Source organism: Parathielavia appendiculata (assembly GCF_033297405.1).
Source record: "Parathielavia appendiculata strain CBS 731.68 unplaced genomic scaffold N657scaffold_25, whole genome shotgun sequence".
NCBI lineage: Eukaryota > Fungi > Ascomycota > Sordariomycetes > Sordariales > Chaetomiaceae > Parathielavia > Parathielavia appendiculata.
In genome coordinates this window covers 27,107-42,294 of record NW_026944244.1, presented here as the reverse complement: position 1 = coordinate 42,294, position 15,188 = coordinate 27,107, and the positions used below count along the sequence as shown (strand labels likewise).

The window sequence follows — 15,188 nt, the reverse complement described above, 5'->3', positions numbered from 1 at the left end:
CTCCCCCCACCGTAGAGTGCCTCCGGGGCTTCGCCATCTAAGGGTTTGTTGAAGGCGAGTTCAGTCTCGCCCATCTTTGTCCAGCCTCCAGTTGTTCTTTGCTGGCTTGCGTGTCATATGAGTATGTTCTGATCGCACTGCCATCCAACCCTCACACCGAAGAGATCAGATTCTGGGCCTGTTCTCGCGGTCTAGATCCTCCTCGCGCTCTCCTCGTCCAGAGCAAACCAACAATGAGACCGCATCTACCCCAATCTAGCCACAAGATCATGACTCGCCGCCCAAGGTCCCAGAGCCAAAGCTCCCAGTAGACAGCCCTGGGCAAACGGTAAGGACTTCGAGAATGATGCCCGCTCCGCCATGAGCAAAGAGTCAGCCATCGAAACAGAGGCGCCTAAAACCGATCCGTCGCCCTCAAGAACACGCCGCAGGTCAACTGCCACGTCACCGAGGTCAGCCCCAATATTAGGTCAAGACTGTGGACCTCCACAAGTGGCGTATCAATCTTGAAGTGGCCCTTGCCTCGCTGAGCAAGATGGAAGGGAAAGGCTAACTAGGCAGGAGACTATAGGTAGCCTCAAGCAGCTGAGTAAGTTAGATCAAAACCACCTGGACCATTCGCTACTTAGGAGAGGACTGAAGAAGGCGAAGCCCTGATTATTTCGAACAACTCAATGCCACCATCGACTTCATCAGCCCATTCGCTAGTATGGAGCGCCTCCGCAGGGACCGCACTCGGGCTCGTCAAGGGCACCGCATGGCTAAGTTATCGTCGATGTCTTCGACAACTTGTGTCAGTCCAACTGATTCCCCAGATTGTTATCGCCGTTCGTGGACGCTTCGACGGTCTGACCAACGAGGTCACCGGCTTTCTCAAGCGTATCCCCGTTACAAATACAAAAGGCGAGGCTCTAGGGCTCTTCGTGACAAAAGCCGATCAGCTAACCGTCTTCCAGGCCTTGATTGATGTGTACAAGGATCTGCTGCAACTCAACCTCAATGCATTGTCGCTTTTTTTGAAGAGTCACGTTTCGTCCTGACGGTCGCGCTCGACACCCTGAAGCCCACAGTTGCCAACATCAGCTCGTCCTTCAAGACGCACATGGACGTTCTTCCCGGCCTGCTCCAAGCGCAGAGCTTCGCGTCCATCCAAGAGAACAAAGACGGGCAGGTGGAGACCCTGAGTGAGTTCCGAAGAATGGAATCGAACTATTTGCATGCGTCGCCGCTGAAACACATCGGCAGTCCGCGATATTCTTGACGCAAGGCGGAGTATCATCAATAGACAGATCACAACGAAATCCAGAACCGGGCCGATGACGCCTGCCGCTGGCTCACATCCGACGATGCCTTCACGCCCTGGTTGTTGAGTCGAGACTCGAATGCCTTGGCCCTGTTTGGCGACATGGGCTCTGGCAAGACCATGACGACAGCTTTCGTGGCAGACTCGCTGGCAAAGACGGAGCGCCCGTTGTGTGCATATTACTGCAAGGACGAGCAAAAGTTGAGCAAGTTGAGAAACATCTATCGGAGCATCCTGTTCCAGTTCGTCAGGCAGAGTGATGTCATCAAACGCCGCTTCGCCAGGTGATACAAGGAAACGGGCCCGATAATCGAGGGAACCCAACCGAATCCGATACCAAGTTGCGCAATATCCTGTTCGACATAATCTCTTCGTCTTACCTGCCCGTCTTCGTCGTTGTGGACGCCCTCGACGAATGCGGAACCCGCGCTCGGAAGCAGTTCCTGTCTCTGTTTCATGAGCTGCTCCAAAACAAGGCTCCGCTCAAACTTCTTGTCTCTTCGAGATATAGCGATGCCATCGAGGCTGATTTTCCGTCAGGATTCGCCCGTGCCGAGCCCCGCCTGTTTCCCGCCAGAGACGGGGCCATTGCCACATACCTTGTCGAGCAGACGGATATCCCCCGCCTACTTCGTCAGGCGTTGGTAGATGACCTTGCGCCACGGGCTTGTGGCTCGGCCATCTGGTTGCGGGTCGCTGTCCGGTACGTTGAACGAATGTACATCGCGACACCCAAGGGCCTGGAGAAGGCCCTGACCAAGCTCCCTTCCGCCGAAGGCCTTATCGAGATATACGGAACGCTCTTCCGAAAGATCTGCAACGGCGTCCCGAGAACACTATTTTACTCTAGGTTGCGCTCGAAATATTCTCTGTTGCTCAACGCCCTCTCAACCCAGACGAGTTCGCCCAGGCCGTCTTCACTATCAACCCCGTGGGCGAGGATCCACCGACGCTTACCGAGCTGGACGAATCCTCTCAAAGCGTCGACATAAGTCGGCTCGTCCGGCCCTTCATCACCGTCATTCATAGCAAAGGAGAGAAGCGTATGCGCCTCATTCATCAGTCCCTCAAGGAGCTGGTCCTTACAGCTTCGCCTTCAGAGTAGTGTTCTGGACAGGCCATCCCCAAGCGGAAGAGAGACGACCGCGTTGCCGAGCTAGATGCGAACCTGCTCCAGCGCTGTGTTGAATACCTTCTCTTCGACGAAGGCGGCAAGAAGAGCCTGCTCCCAAGCCGTAACGGTGACACTGGGGCCGCCGCGGCAGATATATTTGCGTTGGCGGCGTGCTCGGCGACAACGGGGCAGACAGCAAATCCCCGACAGGCACGGCAACCCCCAAGTCGGCCCGATTTCTGGACCTTGGCCCACCCGTGCTGGCTTCGGGGGTTTCTATGCATACGCTGCCGTATACTGGACGAGCCACTTCTCGCAGGTATCGCCAGAGCGACGCCCTGATGCCCAAGAAGTGATCACGCTATGCAGTGAAGGGTCCCGGCGACTCGAGAATTGAGTTGAGCAATGGCGGCAACACAACGGTTTTTGTCTTCCCGAGCGCGATTTTCCTGAACTAATGGTCCGCCTCAACCCTGTTGTGATCGCCGCCGTGTTGAGCCCGGCTGCCACTGTCGCCGACCTGCTGAAGCTCAACCTGGACACTTCTGTCCGTACCATCAACTCAGTATGGACCGCCGTGCAGTGGTTCATCTGGCCAGTCGACATATCCGCGCTCAAGAACCTCGTCAAAATCAAAGCCTTCCTGCCGGCCGTCTGCGACCGAGTACTCTTGTACGAAGCAATATGGCCATGGGCGAGCCAGTGGACAGAGGTACTGCCGCAGAGTGGCGACATGGCAGCGACGACAAGGGATTGGGAAGAGATAATTTCTACTTTTTGATTTGGAATCTCCGCGAGGATCTCTTCGACTGCGGCAACCTTGTGCTCCGGCGGGCGCACGGAGTGGCTGCCTCCTCCTAATTCAGCGGCTGTTTCACGCGGCCGAGCAGCACGCAGAGTTCCGGCACACTATGCTCGGAGCCGACGCGGATCTTGGATTGCGGCAAGCACCAGTCTATCGGCGAAGCCGCGTACGTCGGGCGCGCCGACGTGGTGCGCTTCCTGTGTGAGCAGGCTTGGCTCGAGCCGCACCGGCGCCATGTAAACGGGGCAGACAAAACCGTCTTCCGCCAGGCGGTGTGGAAGCCTGACGACGACGTCTTGCGCACACTGATCCGGTACTGGCCCGGAGGCGTCAACGGCCCCGACAAGGGCGGCTACACCCCGCTGAGTACGCTCCTGTTCAACTACTCCCGAAGCTTCCAGGACGGCGCTGGGTCCTCGGTGCTGTGCACCGCCGTCCGCGAGGGTTCGCTCAGGTGTTGAAGGTGTTCGTTGTGGAGGGCGGGGCGAATGTGTGGCAGACTGTGGGTGTTGACGAGGCGAGGGGGAGACCGTTTCTAAGGAAGGGGTTCGACACATGGCCGGAGGGAAAGTAACGGGAGGAGATGTTCCAGGTGCTCTGTTCGTTGCTGCCGCTTGCCGTGCTTCTTGACTATCTCGTTTGAAATTTGTTGCAGTGTCGGGCGAGATAACCCCAGCCCCCTTCTCCCTTCTCCACTCCCCTTTTGGTTCAGATCTCGATTCGAGCCTGGGTGTCTATCAGAGGCGCGAGAAGGAGTTGATCACAGGCAGCGGAGAAGGCGGCGGCGGCAAGTCCATGCGGAACCTTTTCCTTCTCCTCTTGCTTCCCAACCTCTTTTCCCTTTCCATGCTCGTCATGGATAATTGGGTCAGATACCTCCTGCCTAGTTGCCTGACCATATCCCTCTCTGTGATCGAATATACCGCATGATTTGGTGGAGTGCCAAGCCCATGGGTGTATTGTTGTCTTCTTCAACTCCCGAGTACACCTTACGCCTAGACACTCTTGTTCCAGAGTGTCGGTTTCCTTTAAGTCGCCCTCCTGGTTGGGCCGTTCCCCCTAAGCGTGCAGTGCCAACGCTCGGCTTGCGGATCACATAGCCGTAGTACTCAAAGGAGCCGACACCGCCCAGGACGTGCATCTCAGCGTCCCACAAGCCTTCCAGGTCCAACATCGACTTCATGAAATACGGTTGCCGAAACGACACGAGCAGAAACCGGCCGCTATCCTTGAGAAACCTACGGACCTACAGCGCAACAACGAACGCCGAGTCAGCGTTAGGCGCGGCCAGAGAGTAACAGACAAGTCACAAAAGGGAAATGGGGGTAAATATTATTATTATTCCTACGCCGCTGTGCCCTAGGGCGTGCCGGACCTTCAACAACTTACTATACAGGAAAACCGCGCCCTCGTGGGCCGGGTGAAAAACCCATATCGACAATCAAGGAAACGATCGGTGTGCGATCCTGCAAATACAAAGTGGGAAGGCCTCTTGGCCTTCGAAGGAAAGGGTATCAGACTGCGAGCTCCAGCTCCAGCCTCCTGGCCAGACCGTACATCGGCAGTTTCCCCGAGTCCATCAGCCAGTCCAGAATCCTCCCCGTTAGCCGTGCAGCTTTGGGACTGATTCCCTGTAGGACAGAATAAAAGTCCCTTCGCGTCCTGATTTCGGCTCTCTCCCATCTTCGAGTCAACGGTGGGGCCAAGCACCACATCACAAGGTGTTCGACAGTCTCTCGCCCCTCTCCACACTCGCATATAGGCGTCAGTACCTCTGGGCAATGGGGGTAAATACAAAACAAACAAAAAAAAAAAAAAAAAAAAAAAAAAAAAAAAAAAAAAAAAAAAAAACAAACAAAACAAACAAAAAAAGGATTGAACGAACCTCACGTAGGTACGCCGACGCGTTCTCCCGCACCTCTTGCGTCGGACTCTAGGGACTCCAGTGAATCATGGCGTCCAGCGTGCTCTTGTCGAAGGCCACGTCGACCGAGGCGTCGTCGACTACCCTTCCTGCTTTTATGTCGCGCACGTCCATCAGGCGCCCCCGATCAGTCTTGGCATGGCGAGACTTCATCAGGTGCAGTAGTTATTGTGTTTTAGAGTCGAGAAATGCGAATAATGGCGTGTTGTGGTTGTGTCCTCTATCCGTTGTGCCTGATTGGACTCAAAGAGTAAATTGGCCTCCTAACAGAGTGCATGGCCAAGATAACGTACATGTCGGCTTGTTTGAATCCACGTCTGGTAGCAACGGATTTCAATGTGGGGACCGAGAAACTCGGCCGCGGTTCACCTCCAAAATCTTCTCTCATGCCAAGGCTGGAGATTGTCAACAAACTTCAACAAACCACCACTCCGTCGAACCCCTGAAATGGCGGCTACTCACACATCAGGTTCGGCATTGGGGAACTACCTCGTCCTCTACAATACTCTATCTGCGCTCCTGCGCGGTTTGATCATCGCTCGGACGGTCCACCTCTGGGGCGCTCTTGGGACGCCGGCAGTATGGGGCGAGCTCCATGTCCTTGCCCGCTGGGCCGAGACCATTACGGCCGTTGAAGTCATTCACGCTGCGGCGGGCTTGGTGCGTGCCGCCCCTGCCACCGCCGCTCTTCAGGTGGCTGGCCGCAACACCATCGTCTGGGCGATCACGCGAAACTATCCCGACGTTGCCGCAAGGGAGTGGGCATATCCGTGTATGCTCATTGTGTGGAACGCGGCGGATATCCTGCGGTACACATACTATGTTGTCGACGGAGGATCAGGGCAGGCGCCTCGGTTCTTGTCGTGGCTTAGGTGAGCTTGCTTCCCCTTCAGGTGCAAAGTATATGCGGAGCCGAGGAGATCTGACCGCTGTTCCAGATACAACATGTTCATCGTTTTGTACCCGGTTGGCATCCTGTCTGAGATGTGGCTGGTGCACCAGGTCATTCAGCCTTCGAAAGCTCGCAGCAGCACTTACCAATATCTCCTCTGGTTGGGCCTGCTCATCTACGTTCCGGGTTCGTACTGCATTCGACCACTCCTTCTCCATCTTCTTGATGCAGTCTGTACTGAGACTTTTCTAGCTTTTTATATTCTTTACGGCCACATGTTGTCTCAACGGAGCAAGGCAGGGCGGAAGCCTGCGAAACCCAAGGGTCTCTGAATGGCGCCATATCAAGGGCTTCATTGGCATGTCAGACTCGAACACTTCAACCGATAGCAGATCGGCCTGCCACCGTTCGCCATTGATCAATGTCAAACCGAGCCCGTGGACGTTCAATGTTTTCCCGATGCCTGAGGTAACTTATTCAACGAGGCTACCTTCCTGAAGTGGTGTCAATGTACCTTCCTATATACCCTTCGTGTGGAAGCCTGTCTTACTGACTCGAATATTCGGTTGCATTGGTCGCTCGAGCTAGTATTCCACTCAACACAATTATCGTTTCACCCTCACAGGTCACAACATGAGCACGCAGCCCACATGATGCAACGCCCCCACCATGGTTTGCGTGACCATAACGAACTGGAACGCTGCCTTCCAGGTCAGACCACCCTGAACCCGCACATCTCCAAAATGGCCGGCGGCGTCAAGCGGCCAGTTAACATCTTCAAGCTCAGAAACCTCGGCGAGCCGAAGGAAGTCTTCAACTGGAGGCTTTGGTTTGCCGTGCTCTCCTTCTCACTCCTGGGCGCCGCTCGTGGTGTCGATGAAGGTCTCATCAGCGGCGCCTTCAACAGCAAGCACTTCCAACAGAGCATCCACTTCAGCTCATACGCCGAACTTGAGCAGGCAAACATCAAGGCAAATGTCTCGGCCATGGTTCAAATCGGCTCCGTTGGGGGTGCTCTCATGTCAGGATCCCGTCCCGCTCCAGTTATAAGGGCTGCATCGGCTGACTCGCATACAGCGCCTTTTTCGTCTGCGACAGAGTCGGCCGGATCCGGGCCACGCGCCAGCTCTGCGTCCTGTGGATTGTCGGAATCGCCGTCTTCATGTCGTCCAACGGCAACCTTGCGGCTATCTACGCAGGACGGTTCATCGCTGGGCTCGGCGTCGGCCAGACCCCCGTGGTTGGACCCGTCTACATCGCCGAGATCTCCCCTGCCTGTATCCGCGGCCTTTGTACTTGTCTATTCACTGGCTTCGTCTACCTCGGCATCGTACTCGCCTACTTCACCAATTACGGCTGCCAAGTCAACTTGGGAGACACCGCCGCAGCCCGGTGGCTTGTCCCAACCAGTCTCCATATCATGTTTGCCAGCCTCATCTTCGTCCTCTCGTTTTTCCAGTCCGAGTCCCCACGATACCTCATCATGAAGGGACAGCATGACAAAGCGGTACAAACCATGTCCCGACTACGGAAACTGCCGCCGCATCACGAGTACGTCGTGTCCGAGATCAGCGCCATCACAGCCGCCTACCACGAGGAAACCGAAGCAACAAAAACCCTCGGCTGGCTGGGCACTCTCAAAGAGGCCTTCGCAAACCCAGGCAACCTCTACCGCGTCTCCCTGACCATATCAGCGCAGATGCTCTCCCAATGGTCCGGCGCAGGCTCCATCACCCTCTACGCCCCCGACCTCTTCCACCTCGTAGGCATCTCCGATACCAACACAAGCCTCCTCGTGACAGCCGTCTTCGGCATTGTAAAGCTACTCGCCGCCGTCATCTGCGCCCTCTTCCTTGTTGACGTCATCGGCCGCAAACGCGCCCTCCTCCTGGGCATTGCCTGCCAGGCCGTGGCCATGGTCTACGTCGCCGGGTTCCTGACGGCCGTGCCCCAGCGGGCGGGGCAACATCAACACAACAAAACAACTGACGCGGCAGGACAAGCCCTAAAGGACTCACGCCTAGCAGCAGCGTCCAAGGCTGCTGTGGCCATGATCTACCTCTCGGGCGTCGGCTGGGCTCTGGGGTGGAACAGCTTCCAGTACCTCGTCGTGGCCGAGCTGTTTCCCCTGCGGATCCGGGCGTTTGCCGCGTCCCTGGCCATGACGTTCCACTTTGCGAATCAATATGGGAATGCGAGAGCCGTGCCGAATATGCTGCTGCCTGTTCATGTTGCCGGCGGCGTGGGCGGCGGTCTCTCGCCCCAGGGAACCTTTTGGTTCTTTGCTGCCGTGACGGTGTTGGGTGGGGTGTGGGTGTGGTTTGCGGTGCCGGAGACGGCGGGGAGGGGGTTGGAGAGTATGGATCGATTGTTTACGCTGCCGTGGTACATGATTGGGAGGTATGGGAACAGAGAGGCTGATGGGGAGGATGGGGTGGAGAGAGGGCGGGTTGGCGAACGGGAAAGTAAATGACGGGGACTCTATTGAGAGCGGGAGAGGCATTGGCACAGTTCAGACTTGATGCTGACGGCAGTCTTTGGACGGGTTTACACTTGACTCTCAGTTCTTCTGCTCTCTTAAGGGGTGTGTCTTTAGATCTCCCCTGGATCTTCGTTGATCAATCAGGTGTTTAGGTATCTACCCTTCCTCTTGCGAGCCTCTGACCGTTCAGAAAACTAGAATCGAGCAGCTTAACGTACCAGATGACTTTATGAATAGGAGCTTTCACACTCGTAAATCCATGACTCAAGACTCAACCAAGGTACGGTGCCAGCCGTAGCTGAAGCATCAGTGTCCGGACATTGGCAACGATGTTGACCACAGAATACTACCTCAGTGACCCTATCAAAGCTGCCCTTCTACCCGAAGACGCCCGCCCGAGGAATCACCTCCATTCGACATGATCGTACCGACTGGTCTCACCTCGGGGCAGTCCGGAACCGCCTACTTCCGGAAGCACTACCTGCTCAGGGACAGGAGGCACGATTGGTTGCCTGTAGCTAGCTGAGCCTGGAGTGTTACATTCTGGACCCTCGCCACCTGCAGCTGAGGCACACAACCTGACCTTTCAAGCCTGCAATGGTACCCGCGCCAAGGCTGACGAGGCAGATCCTTTCCAAGCTAACTGAAAATGTGCAGCCTGGGTTGTGGGCTTCACCCACGTTCTACTCTGTAATGCAGTATACAAGCTCGACAAGCAAGGAGTTTCCGACGGCACCAATCGCCATGATACCGAGCCTTGATGCCAAATGACCCCGCCCAAGCCTTGGCGACGGTGTCGGAGCCTGTCTGTCACGACGCACGCCACCAATAGTTCGGTGTGAATGGTGGGATGGCCCCCGGATGGGGCCGGATAACATGATCCCCAGCACCACCCATCATCAGCCCTGTCCCGCTCTTCTCAACACTACACTGCTACCCTACCCCCCAAGGTCACCTCAGCACTGCGGGCGGGGCCACATTGCACCTTATGCTCGTACATACGTACTCCCGCCGCTCGGTATGCTCGCCTCGGGATGGGCTTCACCACTGTAGGCATAGTCACGAACGCCAGCTGCGGAGTCAGCGCCACATTGGCACCTCTCTTATGTCATAGCCACAAAAGATATGGCAACCAGACTAGCCGGCTGACAGGAGCGTTGCCTCGTGGTTCTCACCTTGGCGCATGTGCACATGTCTGCAACCCCCTCGCTGTTGGTGCCTGCGTCAGACCGGGACTCGGACTGTAAGAGCAGGAACCGAACGAGAGACATGCCTCTTCTGTCATGAACGTGGAATTGCCCGTGGACTCTAAGTTTAGCTTCATTTGGTACTTGCTTTCTAGGCTGCTACACTAACTGCAGCGACATGTAGCAGACACAGTGTACTACAGACAACAGCGGAGCAAGCAAACCGCCGGATTACGCAGGCACTTGTGGTATTCGGACCCCGCAGCAGTACACCCCCCAACTTGAACGTTCCTCAGTAGGATATATGTCCCGAGAATCATGGCAGTGCAGACGGCACAGCACTAGCTGCATCTCCTCCCCGACCAGTAACTACTCTGACTAGCACTCGCTCCGCGATTACACGCACCGGGTCAGTGGTCGAACCGGACGTCTCCGGCATTCCATATCTCATCTGAAAACCTAGTCACATCCCGAAACCCAGTCAGACTGGTCCTCTCCTCGTGCCATGTGGGGGAACACAGCAGCCCTGCTACCTTGTTAGGCAGTGGCTCAGGATGCCATGTCTGAATGTGGAAAGGTTAGGCTAGGACACGGCACACCTGCCTTGATCTCCTCGCCCGGTTCTGGGTTCAGATGTGGCACTGGCCGGTGAGTATCGAGCGTCTCCTGTCCTATACGGAATGTGTTGTGGCCCCGTCAGACCTGCCCATCTTGAGTAACCTAGGCGGCGGCTCGCGCGGAGACGAAGGACACGACTTGGAGCACATGATCCGTGAACGAATAGATAAACGGCCCGTCATCCGGGCAGCCCAGTGTTGCTCAGGGAAGTTAATTTACTCCTCCCCAATATAACTTCGAGTTAAGCTTCCTGGGCACTTACACATATACCACTTCAATAAATTACACCACCACCCGAACCACCTCTCGGCTCTTACCATGCGGTGGACTGTTGCAACACTGCTCGGCTCGGCCCTTGTGGCCCACCAGACCCTAGCAGAGCCCGAGCTGGCCTTTACCGTTGAGGCCACGCGGAACGGGGTCCCGATCCCAAAGTCAGAGATCAAGCTCGTGCCGTTCGAGTTCGGCCGTAGTCGTGTGGGTCCTGGTACACCATCCCCAAAGCCCAACGTCCACCGCAAGACCCGGAGGGCCAACCCGACCGTCGACAGCGCCAACTGGTGTGGCTCGGTCAGCACGACGCCGTCGAGCAATCAGATCAAGGTGATTCATGGCACCTTTGCTCACCCGGCCTGCACCAAGAGGATCGGCCAGAGCTATCCGCAGGCAGCCGCGAACTGGGTGGGCATTGACGGCGACTCGTGGCCTTCTGCGGTGTTGCAGGCTGGGACGGTGTGCAAGGTATGTCTTCTCAACTGCCAACTCGACTAAGCGTAACTTGGTGCCGTCCCATGGTCGTGGACTGACCAGTAGGTCCAGTTTGACAATTCCACCGCCAGTGTTAGGTGTGTCTTGACGTTCCCTCGACCAGGTATTTTCTCGCAGACCTGACCAATTGACAAATCTCCACCTCCTAGGAACGAAGCCTGGTGGCAATGGGTTCCTTCAGGTGCTTACACTATCTCGTCGATGCCAGGTAAGACACCACATCTCACTTCTTCCCCTTGGGTTCTCTGGGCCAGTTTCCTTGCTGACAGCCCTCCCAATACCAGTGGCAGTAGACGACTGGTTCGCCATAACCATCAACACAACTTCCACCACAGCAGGCGAAGTGTGCGTTCTTTCCCATCCCCCTCCCCCTTTCCCCCTTTTTGTCCCTCCCTCCCTCCAGTGCCTACTGCCCAACCAATCAACAACCCTAACCCCCGGACGTAATTCTAACAAACCCGCCCCTCACTCGGGCACATATGCAACAGAACCGTCTCAAACCTCTCCCAAGGCCACACCTACACCATCAAAATCTCATCCGGCCCGACCCTGGCCCGCGTCAACGCCGACTGGGTGGTTGAGCGCCCCTACTACGGCGCCTCGCTTGCCGGCTTTCCGTCCTTCACCGACGTGTGGTTCGACGAGGCCTGGACGACTCGCACGACCGGCTCTGGGTTGGGCCTCTTGGGGGCGAAACAGTACCAGATCCCGGGTCTGTGCGGGTCGCAGGAGTGGGGGAATGATATGCAGGTTTCTTGGGCGCTTTGATTTCATGTTTCCAACAGGCTGGGTTAAAGGCACATGTAAGGTAGGTTCAGATTTTGATTTGATGATGGTCCGTTGCGGTATAGGCTAAGTATGGTATGGGGTGTGGAGATGGTTGTCCCCGTCTGGTGTTGGTGGGGAGTATCAGGTCCGATGTTTTCTGTTTTCTAGTGACACTTGCTCGCAGCCTGGGATAGATTGGGATCCAGGAAGAGTACATGTATCAAGCAACCTGATGTTGACATTACCTATGCTCCAGGCCAACTGTAACACTGGCCTACATCCCACACGGGGTGTGATTGGTTTGAAGTATGGGGCCTTGCGGATTCTGACGAGCAATATTCATGACATGAAAAACTCGAGCTTCCTCAGCTCCTTGAGCCTGTACTGAGCCCAGTTCTCCAAACGATACCAGGTGACCTACGTGTGCATGTATGTCAACTGCCTCCTCACCGGTAGCCATCACGGATGGCCGTGGTGGCCTGGTGTCAGTGCTCACAGCAAAACTCCACGGCAGTCCGCTCAGGAGAGCCATCTCGCCAACACGAGTCCCAGGTTCCTACACTGGGACAGGGCATGGATTACCGCATCCAACTGCCCTATCGAGCCACAACACAGATCAACCGAACCGAAAGGAGTAACGCTACCTAGTCGAGCCCACCATACAGTACTTAGGTAGCACACTCGTAGCAGGCGCAGCAGGGGCGAGAAGAATGTGTCAATGTAGGATACAAGATGGGCTACGATGTCCCGACGTGTCCTTTGATAATGAAAGACGCAGTGTAACTACTAATTAAGTCATTCTTCCTAATTGTTATGCGGCACATCAGCGGTGTGCGTCTTGCGGGATTCATATTCCATGCCCTGGTGCTCCCCCGTGTTTGCACCGCTCTTGGAATGCTCTTTTCTCTCCTGATAGTCCTCCTGTTTCTGCATCGCCTTGGCCTCCTTCCTGCTGGAGGGATCCTCTGCTCCCCTTGTCAGTGCGACTGGTTCTGAATATCCAGGTCTTCCCCTTTCATCAGACGGCACGCTTACTGTTCAGACCCAGCTCCGGTTTGTCTCCCTTCGGCATGGAAGTGGACTGCATGGTGGTGGTGTTCTCGAATCCGGTAATATGTACAAAACCTATACGGTGTGGCTATACGATGAACTGTCCTAAAGAGCCTTGAGAGGAATAAAAAAACGCGAGAATGGTGGTTACTCGAGCATGAAACAAAGTAAACACTAGGCGTTGCCGTCGGTGAAAGTTAGCTTTATACCTGACTCAAGGGAGACATATTAGTCTATGACGTACACATAGAATCCAATGAATCGTCTGGAGCGTTTGATAGCCAGGCACTGTGTGTACCCCGCCTTCGATACATGAACGCGACACGACGTAACCGGCTCCTCCACCAGGAGATCTGCGTTCTTCGACTGGTCGTTCCATTTTAGGTGTGCTCAGTACCCTACCATATTATGGATCCCATGTTTGGCACGCTTCTCTCGATCAAAACGGTGCTGTGCAAGTGAGAGGACTTGCCATAGACCCAAATGCATCATAGGTCATGGAGATTGGATGGATTTATGATTTGGTATGTCCTCTGAACATCGACATGTTGCTGCTGCCGTGAAATCAATGTCTTCGAGAGAAGTTGAGCTCCGGCAGCCTCTCGGAGATCTGGGAAGTTGAAAGCCACTGCACACTGCGGGGATAGTACTGTAGCAACTCCAGAACCCAGAATCTACGTGTGATTGAGAACCCCACACTCTCTTCCAAATTGAAGACGATCAGAGGCCAGGCCCCTCGGACATCAAAGCACCTAATCGAACAACATGCCTGAAGATGCTCCCAAAATTCTCGTAAGGCATCAAGACGCCGAGGCATTTGTCGGTGCGCTTCTCGAGGCGACCGGAGTATCAAGAAGGAACGCCGGCATCGTCGCCCGCGCATTGGTTCAAGCCGACCTGCGAGGAGTCGAAAGCCACGGCATCAACCGCATTCCATCTTATCTTGCGCGTATCCAGAATGGCGTTCTGGATCCGAAAGCCGAGCCCCAGCTGACCTCGGTCACACCGGTTGTTGCTCAGGTACCTCTCCCCATCCGCCTCATCCCCACTTACATCTCCGAGATACTCACAATCAAGTAATCTTTTTTCAGGTCAACGGCAACAATGGCTTCGGCTTCCCAGCCGCCCACTGCGCCATGGAAGCCGCCATATCCATGGCCCAGACCTTCGGCATCGGCATGGTCACCGTCAAGCACAGCAACCACTTCGGCATGTCCGCCTGGATCGTCCGCCAAGCCATCGACGCCGGCATGATGAGCCTCGTCTTCACCAATTCCTCCCCAGCTCTTCCCGTCTGGGGAGGAAAGTCGCGGCTGATGGGTGTTTCACCCATCGCGTGCGGCGCGCCCGGCGGCGAGAATTCCATCCCCTTTATCCTGGATATGGCGCCCTCGGTGGCGGCACGGGGCAAGATCCACAAGGCGCTGAGACGGGGCGAGAAGATCCCCCTGGACTGGGCCTTGGATAAGCACGGCAGGCCGATTGATGACCCCGAGGAGGCTCTCAAGGGGTTGATGCTGCCGATAGGTGGGCCGAAGGGGTCGGCATTGGCTATCATGATGGACGTCTTTTCGGGTGTCTTGTCCGGGTCGGCGTTTGCGGGAGGCGTCGCGGGGCCGTATGACATGTCCAAGCCGGGTGATGTTGGCCACTTTATCGTTGCCATCAAGCCGGACCTCTTCATGAGCCTTGACGAGTTCAGGCAGCGCATGGATGTGCTGTATCAGCGAGTTGTGGGTTCGGATAAGATGGAAGGCGTCGACCGGATCTACTTCCCCGGGGAGATTGAGCAGTTGACAGAGGAAAAGCGACTGGAGGAGGGGATCCCTTTCGTCCAGGCTGAGGTTGATGCGCTCAATGCAGAGGCAGAGCGGCTAGGAGTAGCAAAAATCCGCCAAATTGTCTCGTGAGCCAGTGATCACGAACAAATACAGCTCCGTCGGGCAGTGATGGGGAAATGAACTAAGGGTAAGGGAGGCTGTATTCTAGGTGCTTTGACTGCGACCGAAAGATGGCGTCAGGTCATTTTTGAAAAATCACCAAGACATGACTCCCTTCGAACCCTCTCTCTGAGGCTTGCATGCAATCCACCATGGGAAAAACCTATGGCAACCCCCGCCCTGGACAAAGAGCCGAGCAAACGCTGCCGCCACCAAGAACGGCGTGAGAACCTGGGCTGATCCTGCATCGGGTTCTGCCGAATGGGCCTTGCTTTACCTGAGTTTGCAACTGTGTGTTTGAAAGCGGAGTGTGACCACAAGGCATCGAGGCTCATCT

At 55.8% G+C, this 15,188-nt stretch overlaps 8 protein-coding genes across 8 annotated transcripts; 5 read left to right on the top strand and 3 right to left on the bottom strand.

Annotated features, from left to right (window-relative positions):
- Positions 1–360: 360 nt before the first annotated feature.
- N657DRAFT_637190 (uncharacterized protein) lies at positions 361–3,683 on the top strand (the record flags this gene model as incomplete). The annotated part of the gene is made up of 10 exons (XM_062791490.1): positions 361–452; positions 576–589; positions 799–968; positions 1,025–1,184; positions 1,290–1,549; positions 1,588–1,947; positions 2,154–2,404; positions 2,569–2,689; positions 2,821–3,089; positions 3,284–3,683. 10 exons carry the CDS (start codon positions 361–363, stop codon positions 3,681–3,683), a joined length of 2,097 nt encoding a protein of 698 aa, XP_062643301.1.
- A 259-nt stretch (positions 3,684–3,942) lies between these two features.
- On the bottom strand, positions 3,943–4,531 carry N657DRAFT_252860 (uncharacterized protein). Its single transcript, XM_062786448.1, has one exon. It carries the CDS (start codon positions 4,403–4,405, stop codon positions 4,106–4,108), a length of 300 nt encoding a protein of 99 aa, XP_062643300.1. The 5' UTR covers positions 4,406–4,531; the 3' UTR covers positions 3,943–4,105.
- A 1,062-nt stretch (positions 4,532–5,593) lies between these two features.
- On the top strand, positions 5,594–6,370 carry N657DRAFT_581534 (PTPLA-domain-containing protein; the record flags this gene model as incomplete). The annotated part of the gene is made up of 3 exons (XM_062789540.1): positions 5,594–6,018; positions 6,085–6,224; positions 6,291–6,370. The coding sequence occupies 3 exons, from the start codon at positions 5,594–5,596 to the stop codon at positions 6,368–6,370; spliced, it is 645 nt and encodes a 214-aa protein (XP_062643299.1).
- A 411-nt stretch (positions 6,371–6,781) lies between these two features.
- Positions 6,782–8,511, top strand: N657DRAFT_581392 (general substrate transporter; the record flags this gene model as incomplete). Its single annotated transcript, XM_062789525.1, has 2 exons — positions 6,782–7,059; positions 7,116–8,511. The coding sequence occupies 2 exons, from the start codon at positions 6,782–6,784 to the stop codon at positions 8,509–8,511; spliced, it is 1,674 nt and encodes a 557-aa protein (XP_062643298.1).
- Positions 8,512–10,643: 2,132 nt separating this feature from the next.
- Positions 10,644–11,861, top strand: N657DRAFT_684322 (concanavalin A-like lectin/glucanase; the record flags this gene model as incomplete). The annotated part of the gene is made up of 5 exons (XM_062796667.1): positions 10,644–11,066; positions 11,145–11,170; positions 11,243–11,301; positions 11,378–11,438; positions 11,582–11,861. 5 exons carry the CDS (start codon positions 10,644–10,646, stop codon positions 11,859–11,861), a joined length of 849 nt encoding a protein of 282 aa, XP_062643297.1.
- Positions 11,862–11,999: 138 nt separating this feature from the next.
- Positions 12,000–12,608, bottom strand: N657DRAFT_650018 (uncharacterized protein). Its single transcript, XM_062793848.1, has one exon. The coding sequence runs from the start codon at positions 12,391–12,393 to the stop codon at positions 12,136–12,138; it is 258 nt and encodes an 85-aa protein (XP_062643296.1). The 5' UTR covers positions 12,394–12,608; the 3' UTR covers positions 12,000–12,135.
- Positions 12,608–13,140, bottom strand: N657DRAFT_650017 (uncharacterized protein). The gene is made up of 2 exons (XM_062793847.1): positions 12,897–13,140; positions 12,608–12,826 (listed from the first exon to the last, which is right to left on the bottom strand). Exons 1-2 carry the CDS (start codon positions 12,946–12,948, stop codon positions 12,666–12,668), a joined length of 213 nt encoding a protein of 70 aa, XP_062643295.1. The 5' UTR covers positions 12,949–13,140; the 3' UTR covers positions 12,608–12,665.
- A 536-nt stretch (positions 13,141–13,676) lies between these two features.
- On the top strand, positions 13,677–14,821 carry N657DRAFT_581548 (Malate/L-lactate dehydrogenase; the record flags this gene model as incomplete). The annotated part of the gene is made up of 2 exons (XM_062789541.1): positions 13,677–13,931; positions 14,003–14,821. The coding sequence occupies 2 exons, from the start codon at positions 13,677–13,679 to the stop codon at positions 14,819–14,821; spliced, it is 1,074 nt and encodes a 357-aa protein (XP_062643294.1).
- Between the last annotated feature and the right edge of the window lie 367 nt (positions 14,822–15,188).

Bases quoted from the DNA above. Each gene is read 5' to 3' on its own strand.
- N657DRAFT_650017 (XM_062793847.1), bottom strand. From the start codon at position 12,948: ATGCAGTCCACTTCCATGCCGAAGGGAGACAAACCGGAGCTGGGTCTG. The intron at 12,827-12,896 runs GTAAGCGTGCCG...CAAGGGGAGCAG, and splicing joins ACCGGAGCTGGGTCTGAACA to AGGATCCCTCCAGCAGGAAG.
- N657DRAFT_650018 (XM_062793848.1), bottom strand. From the start codon at position 12,393: ATGGCTCTCCTGAGCGGACTGCCGTGGAGTTTTGCTGTGAGCACTGAC.
- N657DRAFT_252860 (XM_062786448.1), bottom strand. From the start codon at position 4,405: ATGAAGTCGATGTTGGACCTGGAAGGCTTGTGGGACGCTGAGATGCAC.